At 36.7% G+C, this 21,103-nt stretch overlaps 1 protein-coding gene across 1 annotated transcript in view; it reads right to left on the minus strand.

The window, feature by feature from the left end:
* The window catches only part of PTH2R (parathyroid hormone 2 receptor), an 84,588-nt gene that overhangs the window by 55,377 nt on the left and 8,108 nt on the right, over positions 1 to 21,103 (minus strand). The window contains exons 3-5 of the mRNA XM_086342924.1: positions 10,002 to 10,112; positions 9,769 to 9,890; positions 480 to 577 (exon numbers count right to left, since the gene is read on the minus strand). Coding sequence (XP_086199050.1) covers positions 480 to 577; positions 9,769 to 9,890; positions 10,002 to 10,112 — 331 coding nt within the window. The remainder of the gene's footprint in view (positions 1 to 479; positions 578 to 9,768; positions 9,891 to 10,001; positions 10,113 to 21,103) is intronic.

A 21,103-nucleotide genomic window follows, 5' to 3' on the forward strand; every position in this document is an offset into this window, starting at 1 on the left:
AAACTCACATCTCCTGCATTGGCAGGCAGATTCTTTACCACTGACGCACCTGAGAAGCCCCTATTTCTTCTTGTATGGTATTGAATCATCTAGAGATTATTTAAGATGAATTTCTGTCCCATGCCACCAAAATCATTTGGAAAAGGTGAAATAAGCCTTCACATCATGAATGAAATTTTTTCTAACTCCTTTGACAATACTCTGCATCATTTAGCAAAAATAGACTGCAATGCAGACACACTGTTTTAATGGTTTAATACCGCATTGAGGCTTTAAGTCTTTAAACAAACAATGAAGAATAACCCTGAATTTTTCATCAAAAAAAACTTATCAAAGTCAAATAATATAACACAAGGTTGAATTCAGAAACGCGTGTTTAGGGAAAGTATCTGGAGGCACAGATTGTGAGAGGTCTGTATCTTTGATGAATAAGAAACAGACCTGCCCCTTCACGGAGGAAGGGATTGAGAATTACTCACCTGAAGTAACCAATGATGAGAATAGCCACGGCCAGGGATGCAAAGGAGACAGAGTATCCAATAGTGTACATGACATAGAGGCGTTCAAAGAACTCTTGCTGCAGGGCAAGAGATTTAATCAGAAAAGCATATTTGATGGAGGTAAATTAAGACCGTGCATTTAAAAGATAGGCAATGTGTTGGCACATTCATATAATATATAGATTATTTTTACGGCCTTCTTTTTACTCCCCAAATTCAAGTCAGGGTTAACATAAAATAATTGGCATTTCTTCTTGCTTTAACTCAATGTTTCAAGATTCACTTCATAGAGTTTTTGCAGTGTTCATTTTAACTAGTTGGAATTGTATATCTAACGTGGTATTTGGAGTAAATAAAACACATTGAAGGATGATTTTAAAACTAGTCAAAAGGATATATCACTTTTGGAATATTATTTCTAGTTTTCTTTCGCTTTTCTACCAAGCTGTATTTTCTATGAAAGCAAACTGTGCAGATTTTAAATGAGCAGTTTGATGGGTTTTGACAAACTGAGTTCTTTGTGCCACTAGCTAGTCAAAAATCCACCCACCATCCACCCCCCAGGTTAACTACTGTTCCAATTTCTGTCATCACAAATTGGCTTTATCTATTCATATACTTCATATATTTCTTGACTCTTCTCAGACTTCTTAGAATTATGTAGTGTACACTGTACACTCCTTTTTGTCAAGACACTGTTATGATATTCACTGATATTATTACATGAATCAACAGTTCATTCCTTTTTCTTCTTTTGTATTTCAAAATGACTATAGATTCAAAAGAAGTAGGAAAAGACAGTACGAAAGGTCCTCTGTACCCCTTCACCAGTATCCTCCAATGCTCGCATCTAATTACACTAAAATACCAAACTAGGAATTTGGCATTGGTACAATTCAGGTGTTTACAGTCTGTGTCATTTTATCTATCACACATGAAAAAATTTTTAAATGTCTCTGCAGTCGAGCTACAGAAATATTCCATCACAACAAAGATCTTCCTCCTGCTGTTCCTTTTACAGTCATACCTACCCTCTTCCTCTCCACCATCCTTATCACCCACCAAACATTAATCTGTTTTCTATCTCTGCAATTCTGTCGTTTCATAAATGGAGAAATGAAATCCTACAGAACATGAACTTTAAATCTGGCTTTTTTCACTCAGAGTAATAACCTCAAGATCCATTCAGGTTGTTACTCATACCAAGTTTGTACTTTTTTATTGCTGCACAGTTTGTGGCAAATGATTAGAATAATTAAGAGAGATAACTAAACTAGGGCTTTCCAGGTGGCGCGAGCTGTAGAGAACCTGCCTGCCAATGCAGGAGACGTAAGAGACACAGGTTCACTCCTTGGGTCAGCAAGATCCCCTGGAGGAGGGCATGGCAACCCACTCCAGTATTCTCGCCTGGAGAATCCCATGGACAGAGGAGCCTGGAGGGCTACAGTCCATGGGGTCACAAAGAGTCGGACATGACTGAGTAACTTAGCACACTGCCTGGTATGTACATAACCACCATTATATTTGAAATGAGTTTCAGACTTTGTAGATAACATACAAAGTTGGGTCATGTTTCTTATAGACTCTTCTAATTTCTGTTAATTGGTATCTTAAGATATTTGTTTTTAATATAACACTGATATAATATTAAGGCTAAGTCCATTTTATATTTTTATTTTCTGTTACGTTTTTCATTTCTGTGTTTTAATTTTCTGGCCATCCCTGCATTACTTGAACAATTTGTAGAATTCCATTTTGATGTATATTTTTGGTGGTGGCTTTTGGTGGTGGCTCTAGGTATTACACTGTATAACTTAATGTGGAAGATTTGATCACTGAATTTTCAACTTTCTTCTTTTCTAATTAAGTATTGAGAGCTATAAATCTATCTCAACATCTGCTTCTGCTGTTTCCCACAGTCTTTGATATATATTGAGCTTTCTTTTTTTTTTACATTAGTTTTTTTTTAATTTAAATTTATTTATTTTAATTGGAGGCTAATTAGTTTACAATATTGTATTGGTTTCCATTTATCCAAACTTTTGTCATTGGTCACATAATTTTCAACTATTTATGAATTCTCTACATATTTTAGTTGATTTTCTATTGATTCTTTTGTGGTCAAAGAATATACATAAGCTGTGTGATTTTAATCTTGAGATTTATTGAAACTTGTTTTATACCCCAGCGTATGTTCTATCTTGATAACCTTTGGTGAGTACTTTAAAAGAATGTGAATTTTTCAATTATTGTGAATGAAGTAAAGTGAAGTGAAAGTCTCTCAGTCGTGTCTGACTCTTTGCAACCCCATGGACTGTAGCCCGCCAGACTCCTCTGTCCATGGGATTCTTCAGGCAAGAATACCGGAGTGGATAGACATTCCCTTCTCAAGAGGATCTTCCGGACCCAGTCATCAAGTTCTGGGTCTCCTGCATTGCAAGCAGATTATTTATCACCGACTAAGCCATCAGAGAGAAGAAAATGGCAACCCACTTCAGTGTTCTTGCCTGGAGAATCCCAGGGACTGGGGAGCCTGGTGGGCTGCCATCTATGGGGTTGCACAGAGTCGGACACGACTGCAGTGACTTAGCAGCAGCAGCAGCAAGCCATCAGGGAAGACTCTGAAGCTCCTAAACGCATATATATTTAGGATTATTTCCTCTTGGTAAATTGATTCTTTATAATTTTAAATATTGCTCTGTCTTGGTAATGCTCTTTTTCTTGATGTCTACATTTCTCAAAGACAGCATACAGTTGAGCAATACTTTTATTATCCATTCTAACAATCTCTGCCTTTTAAGAGAAATGTTTAGTTCACTGACCTCAAATACGATCATTGCTGTGACTGGGTTTAGATCTAACATATAGGTATTTGCATTCTATACGTCTATCTTTTCTCTGAGCTTCTGTACCTATTTCCTTACCTTTTATTGGGGGTTGGGGAATGGGGAACTCAATCAGGTATTTATTAGTATTTCACTTGTGTTATCTTTTAGCAGTTACTATAGAGACTTGGTTATGCATCTTGAACTTATCAGACCTACATTTAATAATATTGAACTATTTCACCATATAAACAGATATTTGAAATTATGTACCTAATTTTGCTCCCTTAACCTTTGTCACATCTAGATTTTGTTCTACGTAATTTATAAACCCTAATGAGAGGTTATTATGTTTGCTTTAAGCAGTCAGCAGACTTTTAAATGAATTAAATTATAGATATAAAGATGGATATAAACATAGCAATAAATAAGGATAGGTATATAGTTCTGCTTATTATTTTAGTCTGTCATTTTTATCCACATATGTATCTGTTCTGGTACTCCTCATTCTTTCCTGTCAATCTTTGCTTCCATCTGATATATTTCTCTCCCATCTAGAGAATTTTTTTGAGCATTTCTTATACAGAAGTCTGATAAAGATGAATTTGCTCAGATTTGTTTCTGTCCGAAAAATATCATTATTTTCCCTTTATCTTAATGCATATTACCACTTTTAGATGCCATTCCATTGTATTCAGGCCTCTGCTGTTTAACTAAACGACAAGCATCCTTTTAGTTTTTGTTCTCCTGAACATCACGTGCGCTTTTCCTCTCACTGCTTCTAAGGTTTTCTTCTTACCTTGATTTACAGCATTTTAACTATGATGTGTCAAAGTATGGTTTTCTTTTTATTTAAGCTGCCTAGGGTTTCCTGAATGCCTGGGACCTGTGATTGATTTATTTCACCCACTTCATAAATTTACTGGCCATTGCCTTCTGAAATATTTATTTTGTCCTATTTCTTCCCCCTCTTCTTACCCCTAATTTCATATATCGTAGGCAATTACATATTATCTCACAGTCTCAGATGGTTTTGTTTATTAAATTTACTTTTTCTCTTAATGTGTCACTTGGAAAATTTTTGTAGCCTTCAAGTTCACTAATCTTTTTCATTCTGTGTCCAGTATTCTATTGAGCATATCAAACAAATTCTTCATTTTGAATTGAATATTTCAATTCTAGAATTTCCTTTTTTTTTTTTTTAAGTTTTCATTTCTCTGTCAGTTTCCCCATCTATTTATGTACTTTTTTCACTAAATCAGCTAACATATTTATGAGTCATTACCTGGAAATTACAACATCTGGATCATCTATTTTTTCTGCTTTGTTTTTACTCTAGATTTGGGGTCCCTACTCTGTAATTTTTATTACATTATGGGCACTGTAAGTAACAGAAGAGTTGGGACTGAAGCATATAATATTGAGGCAGGAGGCAGATGGGCGCCCCCCTCCCACCAGGGTAAAGCAAATTGGAGATTCATTTTCTATTGACCAAAACTCTAAGATAAGAATAGCGGGACAATTAAGGGAGGAGGCTGGACCCTGCACAGACCACATAGTTCTCATTTCCAGAAGTTGGGAGATCTCCTGGACCACATATGTGCAGAAAGGGCCACTTGGAGGCCAAAGGGGAGTCATGTCAAGGGATGTTCCACCCAGACGCCTCTTTAGTAGGATCCATCTTGGCTAAGAGATGCATGTGCACACATGGGAGGATTCTGAGATATACCAAATATGGACTGTGAACCAGGCAAATCACAATGATTGACCAAAGGAAACCTGAAAGAAATATGAAACTAATATGCCCCATATTAGTGATTTAAACTGCCATGAAGGTGCAACTCAGTGACTTTCCCTGCGTGTCTATTCCACATGTACTGTACTCTTCTCCTCTTAGTAAATACTTTACTTGCTTCACTACTTTCCATCTTTGTGGAAACTCTTTTCTCCAAAGCCAAAGGGCCAGGGCCCTTGTCACTGACCACTGGTCTAAGTGACTAGGATCTGGTGCCTTCACCGCTGCAATCCAGCCCACGTCTGGCTGGAAATCCAAGTCCAGCCCCAAGCCATTGCAGACAGAGGCCACCTGAGATCAGTATTAATAGGCTGAAAAGGGTAGTCATCTTCTTCTATCAGGCTTCTTGGGTAGTGAGGATGGATTACTTTGTTTTAATCTGGGGTTGGGTTTGTTGTAGTTTTTCTCAGTTCGTTGTTCTTTCCATGATTCTGTTTATCCTGGTTTTAGGTTTTGAGAGCAGAATCCCAAATTTTCCTTCAGTAGATGAGAAGGCAATGGCATCCCACTCCAGTACTCTTGCCTGGAAAATCCCATGGACGGAGGAGCCTGGTAGGCTGCAGTCCATGGGGTCGCTAAGAGTCGGACACGACTGAGCAACTTCACTTTCACTTTTCACTTCCATGCATTTGGAGAAGGAAATGGCAACCCACTCCAGTGTTCTTGCCTGGAGAATCCCAGGGAAGGGGGAGCCTGGTGGGCTGCTGTCTATGGGGTCGCACAGAGTCGGACACGACTGAAGCAATTTAGCAGCAGTAGATGATGGGATCTTAGCACCAGCAGCCTCTAGCGGCCATTATTTGCGGTTTTGTCCATCTGAAGGTTTTCTAAGCTGCAGAGAAACTCTTTCTGCTTTCTGAACCATCCATCAGCTATATAAACTTCATATAGCCTTTAGACACAAGAATATATGATAATTTCTACAGTATGCTGCTGTTTTAAATATAATACTCTAAAGAATTTAACAACCTCATGGCCTCTCATAAGCATTCCCTACCTTTTTTGTCTTTTAATTTCACTTTGCTGTGAATTTCACTTTGCTCTCTAGCCTGCCCTGGGCTTTCTGCATCTCAGCACATGTTTGTCCATTATGCTGCTCTGCTCCAGTTCTCGGCTAGCCACTGTCTCATTTTAGATGAAGACCTCTTGTGTCTAGAAAAGATCTTTTTCAGCTCTATTTTATCAGGCTTTTCACTCACTGAGATTTGTCATCTTGGGGGTTTCTCTCAGCTTTCCTGCCCTCCCTCAGCAGTCATGCTGTAAGTGAGGGCCCCAGATACCCCAAGAGATATCTCTCAGCTCCTCTGTTCTGTCCCATGCCTTCAACTAACAGCTACCTCTCACCCAGTGAGGGTCCTACATACATCTTGGGAAGTTTCTCTGCGTCCACCTACACTGTCCCCAGCCTTTAACTCACTGCCTCCAGAAACTCAGTGAAGGCTCATGGGTAAGAACTGGCTGATGGGTAATAGCTCACCCTGACTGGGCTTCATTTCTTGGAATTCTAAGCCTTTATTCTAGTCCTCGTCTGATGAAAGTTCTTTTAAAAATGGTTCTTTTCTTTTTATCCCCTTCTATAGCCTGGTTGCTCCTCTTCTAGTGCAGAAACAGGGATAAATACAGCCACAGGTTTCTTCTGTCATAAGAAGAGGCTTTCCTCTTTCTGCAATTAGCTTCATTTAGATTTCTTGGCATCTTCAGCTCACTGACAGGCTTTTACAAATTATTAATGTTGCATCTTACTCAGCTTATTCTTAATGCTGCAACTTCTCACATGCTGACTGGAAGCAGAAGACTGTCTCTTACTGCCTTTTTAAAACATTTATGACATATTTTCTCTTAATAAAATGTTAAACTTCTGTAGAAAATATTTGGATAATGTGTAAAATTAAAAAAGAGAGAGAGAAGGGGAAAAACTCCATAATTCCCACACAAGCAAAAAGAAACACTGCATTTCATATATTTCTTTTCATTCTATTTCTGTTTATCATTTCCCATTGTTTTGAATATTTGCATTCCCAATTTATATACAACTTTATTATCTGATTTTCTTCCAAGTAATTGAATAACAAAGGGATTTCCCAAGACCACAAACTCTTTACACAAAATATATATTTCAGCTGACTTAGCCAATTCTTCACTGGAAATTTAAATTCTTCAAAATATTCACTATAATAATTAATGGTTCAATGAACACTATTCCATTCAGTTCCCCCCAACTCCAAATCTTTATGCTTGAATCTCAGAAACAAAATTATAAGATCAAAGGATAAGACCCTCTTGAAGTCTATTAATATATATTGTTAAATTTTTGTCCAAAAATTCATATAGCCTTTAGACAGAAGGATATATAATAATTTCTACAGTATGCTGATGCTTTAAATATAATACCCTAAAGAATTTAACAACTTCATGGCCCCTCATAAGCAATCCCTGCCTATTTGTCCTTTAATTTTTGAAATCGTTTTCTGGACAAGATTATTGGAGTGGGGTTGCCATTTTCTCCTCCAGGGGAACTTCCTGACCTAGGAATCAAACCTACATCACCATGTCTCCCACATTACAGGCAGATTCTTTACCACTGATCCACTGAGGAAGCCATTCTCCCTTTTTTTATTAAAAGTAATTCTCTCATTTGTCAAGTCAATGATATGAAAATTATTTAAAGAACAAAACAATAGATATTTTAAAAATCTTTGTCTTATTTTCCCTATAAAAATGTGGCATGTATTCTAAATTCACTGTTTTTACTTTTATCTTTTGTTTCTTATACAAAAATTCTGATTACAACCATAATAATTAATATCTCATAAGTAATATCACTTTGCCCTACAGCATATCAAAACTTTAGGACATAGCCAGTTTTCTTATTAAAAGATTTTTTACATTTCTTAAGTTTTCTCAGATTATTACTTAAGGGTTGTAAACAACAGAAAACACTCTATTTTTAATTAAGGAGATAAAATTACTATGGCTAACAAAATTAGTCAAATTTTTCAGTTAAATTTTAAATCATGTTCATATAAAATAGTATATATTTTGGATATTTTACTTTCCTTTGATATTTTGACTCTTGGAATACAGAGTAGTCAAAAAGAATGGTTGTAATATTAGAGTTCAATGTAAATAAAATCATGATATAAGGTTCGATGCACGATACTGGATGCTTGGGGCTGGTGTACTGGGACGACCCAGAGGGATGGTACAGGGAGGGAGGAGGGAGGAGGGTTCGGGATGGGGAACACGTGTATACCTGTGGAGGATTCATGTTGATATATGGCAAAACCAATACAACATTGTAAAGTTAAAAAATAAAATTAAATTTTAAAAAAATTTAAAAAAATCATGATATAATTTAATGCCATTTAAAAGCTATGAAAGACTTGCATTTGTCATTTAATCCACAAATTTATAACACAGAACACTAAACATTGTGAACGTTTATCTATTTCAGTGAAATTGAAGTTATTTTAAAGTGTTTTACATTAACTTGGCTTTGGCTCCACTGTAACATACACAATAATCTCCTCACATTAGCTAATTTTATCTAAGAAGCATGTCAACAATGAAATACAAAACTGAAGTCTTTTAGCAACTTACTAAAGAGTCCTTAAGGTGGTAGCGTTTTGTGTTAGAAAAAAAATTAAGGAAAGAAGTCCTGACTATTAATGCCTAATCAAACAAGGAACTCTCCAACTCACCAATTCTCATGCCACTGCTCCTCCTTCCCCACAACCAAAAAAGACCACCAAGCATAAAGAAAAACGTCTGATGTTAGGAGAGTTATATATTATGACTGTTCTCAGGGGCCTCATAAAATCATTTATACTTCAACTTATGTTCACCCCTACCATCATATGACTATGGTGAAGTTATGCTCATCCCTAGAGCACCATGCATTTTATAGATGAGGTCTGAGTGACAGGAATTTAAGCATGACTTTTAATCTATCTACCATATATAACCTAAAAGTAACTATCTAGAGGTTTCTGAAGTTTACATGTGATTACCATATCAGAAATAGCACCGATAAAAAATGTGGAGAGCAGGGCCCTGCTCTAGACCCTGTCATAACTGAGCTGTGTCACTTTGATCGACCCCTCGTCTCTGGTTCTAAGTTGACACACGTGTACAATTAAGGTATTATGTGAGAAGATCTATAAGACAGCCCCTTGCTCCTCTTTAACTCTACATACTCTAATTTTTCCTGTACTAATGAAATCACCTACTGGCAAATCTTACGAGATGAAAAACACATCTATACAATATAAAGTTACTCCAGGAACATATAGTGAGACAAGATGTTGCTATTCATATGTAACCAAGAAAAAAATCATGAATTATATTGCTGACTACCTATTTGGATTTTTACACATAATACAGCATCATATAATATAATATAAACATAATGTAATATAAGTGACACATAAGTATACATACATATATCTCAGCCAGGTAATTCTAACCAAAAGAAAATACCAAAATGTTTCAGGTCCTAGACCTCTCCTTAACTAGGTATCTGAAAAGCTTTCAACCTTGCTTTTATCTTTTTTGATATTTGTGTCAGATAATAAAAGAGTTTTTTGTACAGTGGTTGGTAATCATTTTGTTTTCCTTTAGGGGCTCACAAATACAAAAATACCATTACCTTTCCTATGTTGACATCTGGTTGCAGAAAGCGAAGGCAGTCTGAATAATTAGACCATGTTTTATTTAAACTGTGCATAAAATCCCATGTTCCATTGGGGTTACAGTGTCGGAAAGCAACTCCTATAAAGATGTGAAGAAAAACACTGAGATTGCTCAGTTCTTATAGAGTCTATTATTTTTAAAAAAGGAAGTTTCTATTCCAAATGAATCATTTCATAAAAAATTAAATACCTTTATGATTGAAGTCGTAAATATAAGGAGGACATGGGACAGCCAACGTTTTTCCCACTGTTCCTCTAGGCCAACAGATGAGTCCATCCCATTCTGGGAAACAGTTTCCTTCTGATAAGGAAAAAATTAAAAAACAAATAAACAAAAATGCAGTTAGAACCAGAGAGTTAATGCATTTAAAATACAAAATTTCAAGTCACTGCCTATAGCAAAATGTAAAGCAAACTGGTAGTTTTGTAAACTAGAATGGGATGGACATATGATGCAAACATCTCAAAATTCATCCACCTAGCCCCATCAAAGGCCCATTGCTAGGAATATTTGATTTGCATAAATTAAAACTATTTAGTGTTTCTAATATATATGAATCATAGCAATGAATATGTAAGAAACACCAAAATCCACTGAGAACAATTTCCTTTAGTAAAATTCTATCATAGTTGTAGTTGCATTTTTTTACCCTAACTTTTTCAAATTACTGTTTAAAAATATGACACATGAAAAAGATTGAACGTCACAGATAAGCTCCAAGATCTGGGTTTGCCTTTTTACAAATAATCAGTAATTTATTTGAGTCTAATAATCACCTCAGACAAAATTCTCATGAACTCTACTTTCCTCCAGATGAATCCAGAACCCTACCGCTTCTCACAACCTCGACTGCCACCCAACCCCCCATCCACGCCACCACAACTCCAGCCTTAATTATTGCAATGGCCCCCAACTGGTCTTCCTGATTCTATTCTTGTTCCCCTCATGCAATAGCCCAAAGGCTTCCCACCTCATTCTGAGGAAAAGCCAAGTCTCTTCAACGCCTAAAAGCCCCACAGGATCTGCTCTCTTCTCTGGCTTATCCCTCATCCTCCCACCCCAGCCTACACTCCTTATCCCTCTTTCATGCTGTGTTTTTCACTTGAGCTCTCTTTTTTCTTCCACTATCAAGTTTTATTTTATTATAATTTTCTTAAACCATAGGATTTAAGGACCTTGAGAGTGGGGAATTTTGTTACATGCATTTGCTATTCTGTGTTGTTCACGACTCTTCTCCATTAGTTGTGCACAAAACTTCCAAGAAGAGAGCCCATCAGCCAGGTCATATTCAGATTTCCCCAAAAGAGACTTTTAATGATTTCTGTATTCATCTTCCCTTGTTACTATAACAAATTACCACAAACTTACAGCTTGAAATAACCCAAACTTGTTATCTAGCTATTTCTGTCCGTCAGAAGTCTGGTGAGCTCGGCCAGACCCCTGCTTAGAGACTCACAAACCTGAATCAAAGACTGCTGCTGCTAAGTCGCTTCAGTCGTGTCCGACTCTGTGCGACCCCATAGACGGCAGCCCACCAGGCTCCGCCGTCCCTGGGATTCTTCAGGCAAGAACGCTGGAGTGGGTTGCCATTTCCTTCTCCAATGCATCAAAGTGAAAAGTGAAAGTGAAGTCGCTCAGTCATGTCCAACCCTCAGGGACCCCATGGACTGCAGCCTTCCAGGCTCCTCCGTCCATGGGATTTTCCATGGAAAAACCCTAGACAGGATTAAAAACCCATTTCCTTACTCATTCCAGTTGCTAGTAGAATTTAGTTCCTTTCACTGATGACTAAGATTCTCATTTCCTTCCTGGCTGTTAGCTAAGGGTTGTTCCCAACTTCTGGAAGCCACTTGCATTCCTTGGTTCATGGCCCCCTTCCTCTGTCTTCAAAGTCAACAAGGGAGGTCAAGTCTTTCTCATGTTTTCAATCTCTTCTCCACTCTTCTTTTCTCTTACCAACTATTTTTCCTTCGTTTTCCACTTTTAAGAATCCATATATTTACATTAGTCCCATCCAAATAATCCAGGCTAATTTTCCTATTTTAAGGTTAACAACTTTAATTCCATTTGCAATGCCCCTTTGCCTTGTTACATAACATACACAGGCAGAACATCAGAGATTAGGGTTTGCACATCTTTGAGGGGACATTATTCTGCTACCAGAAGTACCATTACAGCTCTCAATCTTTTAGTTACCAATTACACTAACCGTGGCTGAAGATTTTATTCTAGCTAAGGTGGCAGAGTGGTAAAGAAGCTGTCTGTCAATGCAGGAGATGCAACATGCAGGTTTGATCTCTGGGTTGGGAAGACCCCCTGGAGGAAAAAATGACAACTTGCTTCAGTAATTTTGCTGGGAAATCCCATGGACAGAAGAGCCTGGTGGGCTAAAGTCCAGTTCAGTTCAGTTCAGTCACTCAGTCATATCCGACTCTTTGCAACCCCAAGGACTGCAACAGGCCAGACTTCTCTGTCCATTACCAACTCCAGGAGCTTGCTCAAACTCATGTTCATTGAGTCGGTGATGCCATCCAGCTATCTCATCCTCTGTCTTCCTCTTCTCCTTCTGCCTTCAATCTTTCCCAGCATCAGGGTCTTTTCCAGTGAGTCAGTTCTTCACATCAGGCGGCCCAAGTATTGGAGCTTCAGCTTCAACATCAGTCCTTCCAATGAATATTCAGGGTTGAGTTCCTTTAGGATTGACTGGTTTGATCTCCTTGCAGTCCAACAGACTCTCAGGCTTCTCCAACACCACATTTCAAAACCCTCAAGTCTTCAGTGCTCAGCTTTCCTTATGGTCCAACTCTCACATCCATGCATGACTACTAGAAAAACCATAGCTTTGACTAGACAGACCTTTGTCAGCAAAGTAATGTCTCTGCTTTTTAATATGCTGTCCAGGTTTGTCACAGCTTTTGTTCCAAGGAGCATGTGTCTTTTACTTTCATGGCTGCAGTCACCATCTGCAGCGATTTTGGAGCCCAAGAAAATAAAGTCTCTCACTGTTTCCATTGTTTCCCCATCTATTTGCCATGAAGTGAGGGGACCAGATGCCATGATCTTCGTTTTTTGAATGTGGAGTTTAAGCTAGTTTTTCACTCTCCTCTTTCACTTTCCTCAAGAGGCTCTTTGGTTCCTCTTCACTTTCTGCCATAAGGGTGGTGTCATCTGCGTATCTGAGGTTATTAATATTTTTCTCAGCAATCTTTAATCCAGCCTGTGCTTCATCCAGCCTGGCATTTTACATGATGTACTCTGCATATAAGTTAAATAAGTACGGTGACAATATACAGCCTTGACGTACTCCTTTCCTGATTTGGAACCAGTCCATTGTTCCATATGCAGTTCTAACTGCTACATCTTGACCTGCATACAAATTTCTCAGATGACAGGTAAGGTGGTCTGGTATTCCTATCTCTTTAAGAATTTTCCACAGTTTGTTGTAATCCACACAAAGGCTTTAGCGTAGTCAATGAAGAGAAGTAGATGTTTTTCTGGAATTCTCTTGCTTTTTATATGATCCAACGGATGTTGGCAATTTGATCTCTGGTTCCTCTGCCTTTTCTAAATACAGCTTAAATATCTGGAAGTTCTCAGTTCATATACTGTTGAAGCCTAGCTTGGGAAATTTTTAGCATTATTTTGCTAGCGTATGAGATGAGTGTAATTGTGCTACAGTCCATGGCTACAGCCCATGGAGTCTACAGCCATCTAGTCCATGGCTGCAGTCCATGGGGTTACAAACAGTCAGATATATTGAGCACACAGACACACACACAGAGCGTTCATTCTGTCAAGTTGTTTGTTTGGTTTTGAATACTCAGCATAACTGAACCTCATGGAACCAGTATCTACAGCAAAGAATTCAGTGTGAACCTGAAATTGACTTGCTAATGTCCACCATATCACATGGAAACAAATACTTGATTTGTTCTGTGGATGGCTGAAGCAATAAGAAAATGAGAAATCTTCCCTCACCCACACTGTTCTCACAGGAGAGAATGTTTTCTTGGAAACAGCCTCACTTTGCTCCATAACAAAAGCTTGGATTTACATACTGCTAGTAACCATGGAACTCATCACACTGGCTTCCATATTTGGTACATGGCTTTACCTACTTCTTTTCACCATGACCTACTTTTTGTTTGCTTTACCTGCTTCTTTCCACCATGATCTACTTTTTGTTTATCTTTCTTCTTGTTTAAATAGAGTATAATGAATCAATCTCTTCCACCAGCTTCAGTTCAGTTCAGTCGCTCAGTCATGTCCAACTCTTTGTGACCCCATGGACTGCAGCACACCAGGCCTCCTTGTCCATCACCAATTCCCAGAGTTTACTCAAACTCATGTCCATTGAGTTGGTGATGCCATCCAACCATCTCATCCTTGTTGTCCCCTTCTCCTCCTGCCTTCAATCTTTCCCAGCAACAGGGTCTTTTCAAATGAGTCAATTCTTCCCATCAGGTGGTCAAAGTATTGGAGTTTCAGCTTCAGCACCAGTCCTTCCAAAGAATATTCAGGACTCATTTCCTTTAGGATGGACTGGTTGGATCTCCTTGCTATCCAAGGGACTCTTAAGCGTCTTCTCCAACACCGCAGCTCAAAAGCATCAATTTTGTCCTGAATATTTTTCTGTCTTGATAGCATTCAATATGGTTTCCCATCCATTTACTTTATATCTAATAAGTCACATATACTTATTTTTCTGAAACCAATACTTTCCCAGATATCTATCATGCAGTCTACATAAAATGGACCCAGACATATATTCTTTTGTTCTTGTAACTAGTTGTCCTTCAAAATGTGTGCTTCAATGTCACATGAGATTTTCCAAGAGTTGGTCATGTGAGGAACTAAGGTCCTCATAGAAGTCTGAATCAATGATCAATTTATTCTATAATTATGCAGTTTTTAAGCTGCAATAGAGAAAACTGTTGCTATTTTGCTTATGCTTTAAAAGGGATAGTTTTTGGTTCCCTAAAAGGTTGTTGTTGGTGTTCAGTCACTAAGTCATGTCTGACTCTTTGCCACTCCATGGACTGCAGGATGCCAGGCTCCTCTGTCCTCCAATATCTCCTGGAGTTTGCTTAAATTCATGTCCATTGAAAATGTGATGCTATGTAACCATCTTATCCTCTGCAGTCCCCTTCTCCTTTTGCCTTCAATCTATCCCAGCATCAGGGTGTTTTCCAATGGGTTGGTTCTTCATAAAAGATGACCAAAGTATTGGAGCTTCATGCCATCCCCAATGTACAAAGAGCTCATACAGCTTAATGTCAGAAAATAGCAACCCAATCAAAACATGAGCAAAGGGACTTGCCTGGTGGTCCAGAGGCTAAGATTTCATGCTCCCAAAGCAGGACGCCCAGGTTCAATCCCTGGTCAGGGAACTATCCTGCATGCCACAACCAAAACCCAATAAGTAAATAAATAAATATTTTTTAAATGACCAGAAACTCTAAATAGACATTTCTCCACAGAAGACACACAGATGGCCAACAGGCACATGAAAAGATGCTCAGTATCACTAATTATTAGAGAAATGCAAATCAAAACTACAACAAAGTACCACCTCAGACCAGTCAGAATGGCCATCATTTTAAAAATCTACAAATAATAAATGCTAGAGAGGTTGTGGAAGAAAGGGAACCCTCCTACACTGTTGGTAGAAATGTAAGCTGGTGCAACCACTATGGAAAACAGTACCGATTTTCCTCAAAATACTAAAAATAGAGTTGCCTTTTGATCTAGCAATCCCACTCCTGGGCATATATCCAGATATAAATTATATTTCAGAAACTTACATGCATTCTTATGTTCATAGCAGCAGTATTTACAATAGCCAGGACATCAAAGCAACCTACACATCTATCAACAGATGAGTGGATAAAGACAATGTGACACATATATATGTATGGTGGTGGTTTAGTCGCTAAGTCCTATCTGATTCTTGTCACCCCATGGACAGTAGCCTGCCAGACTCTTCCGTCATGGGATTCTCCAGGCAAAAATACTGGAATGGGTTGCTCCATTTCTTTCTCCAGGGGATCTTCCTGACCCAGGGTCTCGAACCCAGGTCTCCTGCATTGCAGGCAGATTCTTTACAGACTGAGCTACAAGGGAAGCCCATATATATATATATATATATATGTGTGTGTGTGTGTGTGTGTGTATGTACATATGTGTGTATGTGTGTATGCACATGTGTGTGTGCATGTGTGTAATGGAATACTACTTAAACATAAAATAGAATGAAATAATGCCATTTGCAACAACCTAGAGATTATCATACTAAGTGAAGTCAGTCAGAAAGAGAAAGACAAATACCATATGATACCACTTATGTGACACAATCTAAAATATGACACAAAAGAAATTACCTATAAAACAGGAACAGACTCAGACATGGAGAATAGACTTGTGGCTACCAAAGGAAAAGGGGGATGAGGGAGAGGTGGATTGGACATTTGGGATTTGCAGAGGCAAATTGGTATATACAGAATAGATAAACAACAAGGTCCAACTGTATAGCACAAGGAGCTATATTCAATATCCTGTGATAAACTACAATGGAAAAGAATATGAAAAAAACTCTAATTAGAAAAGATATATGCACCCCAATATTCACAGCAGCAGTATTTATAAAAGCCAAGACGCAGAAGCAACCTAAATGTCCACCAACAAATGAATGAATAAAGATGTGACACCTATACAGATATATATACTGGTATAGTACTCAGCTATAAAAAGTATAAAACAATGCTATTTGAAGTAACATGGATGGACCCAGAGATGATCTTACTAACTGAAATAAGTCAAACAGAGAAAGACAAATATTATATGATATCACTTCTGTGTGGAATCTAAACAAATGATACAGATAAACATATTTACAAAACAGAAATATACTCCTGGATACAGAAAACAAACTTATGGTTACCAAAGGAGATGTAAGGGAGAAATAAATTAGGAGTTTGAAATTAACATACACACACTATTATATATAAAATAGGTAAATAACTAGGTCCTTTTGAATAGTACAGGGAACTTATACTCAATATCTTATAATAACCTGTAATGGAAACTTATAATGTAAATATACATATAGATAGATATAACTGAATCACTCTGCTATAAACCTGAAACTAACACAACATTGTAGATTAACTATACTTCATTTTTTTTAAGTTTTTAAAAACAAAATAGTATTTCTCTTTAAAAAAAAAAAAAATCCCACACACATACACACACAGATATACTCCAAAACTGAGAAAACCAACACTCCCCCAAAATAATGTTTCTGTAGATTGTAATAATTTCTCTGCTGGCTATTTGACAAACAGAATAATCAACATTCACAAAAGATTGAGAAGACTGGGAAAACCATGCCCTCATACAGATAATACACAGAGATCTTAATTAGCATCTTCTCTTTGATCAACATTTCACAATCTGTATGAGTAAATACTTTCATTATTTAGCAAGAAACTAATTAACTGCCTAATGAGTCACCAAACTCCCTTTATAAATTAACACCATCAATTACATTCCATGCAATCTTTTGTGTGTGCCAGGAGGAACTGATCATTAGTGAAACTTGTCAAACCATATTTACACAAAGCATTCTAAAATTTGGAGAATCTGACTTTGACTCTTTACAGTTCTACAGTTTCCATAGCATAATATGACCATACAATTGTGAAATAAACCTGGGATCATAATATTTGGGGTTTTGTTTTTAAATACTTAAATAGTTTTATAACTAGATATTTTTACATTTTCTTTTCTTTCTTTCATAGAAAAGAAGAAAAATTTTACTTCCTTTTTATTATAAAAATTTTTACCAAAATAAAACAGAGGATATAATATACCCACTATTTAAAATTTACAGTTAGTAATATTTTATCAAATTTATCTTCATTGTAGTATTTTAAAGTAAGTTGCAGATAGTATAACAGCTCACTCCTAAATATTTTGATATACATCTCTCAATTTAAGAGAATTTTTAAATGAAAACTTAAATAAGTTAGTGAATTCAAAATGTCATTTGTCTTTTTACAGTTGTACATGAAGAAATGTTGAATCAATTTACATATAATTAGACATTTTTCATTGAAAGTAGACCAAAGTTTGTCCAGATTTAATTCTAGCATATTTTATAGAGAAAGATCTCAAAGAACATGTTTTTTCTCTTAATATTTATTCCTCTACATGTTTCACATGAGTTGCACCTTCACAAATTTTAGAAGTCATATAAGTTTACATCTAGATCATTTACTCTTTTTATGTTTAACTCTCATGATGTGTTACTGATTCCCCAGTTGTTTGTCTTTGCCAACCTTATTCTGTCTACATGGAATGTCTTTTTACTTCCTCCTCTACACATCCAATTCCTACTCCTTTAATTTTAAGGTTCCTTGTCCATAAAGCTTTCTCTGATTCCTCTGTGATGAATTAAGATGCTTTTTTTCACTGGTTCCACAATTGTGATACTTCTGTTGTTAAACTTAGACACCATCTGAGGGGTGTCTACTTCCTGTACTATTAGATAATCATTTCCATGGAGTAAGGATAGAATCTGATTCATTTTTTCCAGTGCTCACTACAGAAGCAACACACTGTAGGTACATAATATGTTTGTTGAACTGTTAAAGGGACACTAAAGATAATCATGTTAGACTAGATAATTTCTAAGACATCTTCCAGCTCAAAATTTCATGAGACTTCATAAAAGATAATTCATTTAACTCTCATAGATAACAATCTTTATAAATACCTTCACGGCAATGTTGCCACTCATTAGTAGACCTAAATGTTTGAGACATCAGGGTCAGTGTTCTTTAAAGATAACACTAGTGACTCCCTTTCCTGACATTATTAGCCTAGCCATTCAGACAACTCTTTTCTAGTGCAAGACATCTACAAAGGCTGAATTAATATAAAAACTTTCTTGCTTAAAACATGGCTTAGGGAGGGAGGTTCAAGAGGGAGGGGGGGTACATATATATATGACTGATTTGTGTTGTTGTATGGCAAAAACCAACAGAACACTGTAAAGCAATTTTCCTCCACTTAAATTTTTTTAAACATGATTTATAGCTACAAATTAAAAAATATGAGGCCAGAAAATATTCCACAGGATCAGCAATCACCACATTGGGGCTTACAATAGAGGCCTCTACTGACTTGTTGGCTAAAAACTTGGATTTTGATGGTATTCTGATAAAAAAAAAAAATTAGTCTGAGACCTGATGAAGTAGGAAGCTATACTGGAAACTCCTACATAAGGTCAGGATTCCCAAAAGATGAATCACTTAGTGGGTGAACAAAAAACAAAAGCACCCTTTAGAAAGAGACTGGATGTTTCACTGCTGGCTGCATTTAGAGGTGGAACAGGTAACAGTAAGAAAAAGATTCTTCTCTGAAAATTTCTAACCACAAAATTTCTCACACAAATTTCTCACAGGTAACAGTAAGAAAAAGATTCTTCTCTGAAAATTTCTAACCACAAAATTTCTCACACTTTGGTGTGGTCTAATATATGGTCTTAGTTTAAAGTGGAGTTAGATCAATAGTTCTACTAGGCACCTTGCAGAAAATAGAAATAAATTTCTATTTATTCTATTTTTTAGAAGAATGGATATTAAATGAGGATCTCATAAATCCTTTATCATAAGTCATTAGACACATAAGGAAATAAGCCCCCATGTGTGGTAGTCAGTATTGACAAGCAAAGTCTATGGTTATCTTAATATCAAATGCAGAATATAAAATATGTCTAGTGAGAAAAAAAGAAAGATTAAAATTATATTTAAGATTAAAAAACTATCAAAATTAAATAGACTTCAAAACTGAAAAACAGAATAATAAAAATTAACTTGATGGATTAAAGAGCCTTTAGACAAAGCTCAAAAAAGAGTTGATGAATTAGAAAATATATTTGAAGAAATTACCAAAACAGCAGTAGAAAAACAAAGAAAAGGAAAACATGCAAGACAGGAAGATACAAAGGGTAATGGGAGAAGCTCCCTCATTTATCTACTTAAAGTTCCAGAAGGAGAAAATAGGAAAATGAGGAAAAGCAAATTTTCAAAGACAAAATAACAAAACATTCCCACCACTGAATAAAGACACAGATCCTTAGACTCCAGAAATCAAGTGAACCCATACCTAGACACACTATGAAATTGCGGAACACCAAAATCAAAGAGAAACTCTGAAAAGGAGCTAATAAGAAAAACTAATGACCAACAAAATTTTCCAACAATAACAATGGAAGCCACAGTGGAAAAATAAAGTCTTTAGGAGCTAAAAGTAAATAATTCTCATCCAAAGATCATTAGCCCAGAAAAAATATCTCTGAAGACTGAGATTGAAATTAATACCTTGTCAAACAAACAAAATACAGAGTTCACTATGTGTTCATGCGTGCTCAGTCGCTTCAGTTGTGGTCAACTCTTTGCAGTCCTAGGGACTGTAGTCTGCCAGGCTCCTCTGTCCACAGGATTTTCCCAGAAAGAATACTGAAGTGGGTTGCCATGCCGTCCTCCAGGGGATCTTCCTGACCCAGGGATCGAACCTGCATCTCTTGCATCTCCCACACTGCCCATGGATTCTTTACCACTGAACCACTGGGGAAGCCCAGAAGTAGTGATACTACTTATAGTAAGTATCATTATAAGTAGATTCCAGTGTAAGGAAACCTCTTAAAAAGATGTATTTTAGGAAGAAGAAAAATTATACAAACTTACACTTAATATAAAACACTAAGATAACAGCATATAATTTGGAAGCAGTTAAGGTATTTTAAAATGCTTATACTATTTGATAGAGGGAAATTATTGATAACTTTAAACTTTCTTTAATATAACATGAAAAATTCTAGGCTAATCACTAAAGAATTAAATATAACATATACCTTCCAAACTAGTAGGGAGAGGGAGGATGAAATAAGGAAAAAAGCCTCAATCAATTTAAAAGAAGCCAACACAAGGTGGAAGTAGAGAGTAGAAAGAATTATAGGAAGAGCTGGTAAAATGAAAAGCCCAGACAGATGGTAAATTCAAATACAGTGTATTCATAATCATAATTAATGCAATTGGCTAAATTCTTTAATTATAGACAAAGTCTATCAAAATGGATAACAAGAAAAATCCCACCTGTGTCTTGTTTATAAATGAAACTCCCGAAGTATAAGTACACAGAGAAGTTTAATAAATAAATAGGAAAAGATAAGGAATTGCTGAGTTAGAGTGTCAGTTTTGCAAAACGAAAAATTTCCGGCTATTAGT

Source organism: Bos grunniens, chromosome 2, assembly GCF_055505025.1.
Source record: "Bos grunniens cultivar Pamir isolate PY7600 chromosome 2, Bosgru_T2T1.0, whole genome shotgun sequence".
Classification (NCBI taxonomy): Eukaryota; Metazoa; Chordata; class Mammalia; order Artiodactyla; family Bovidae; genus Bos; species Bos grunniens.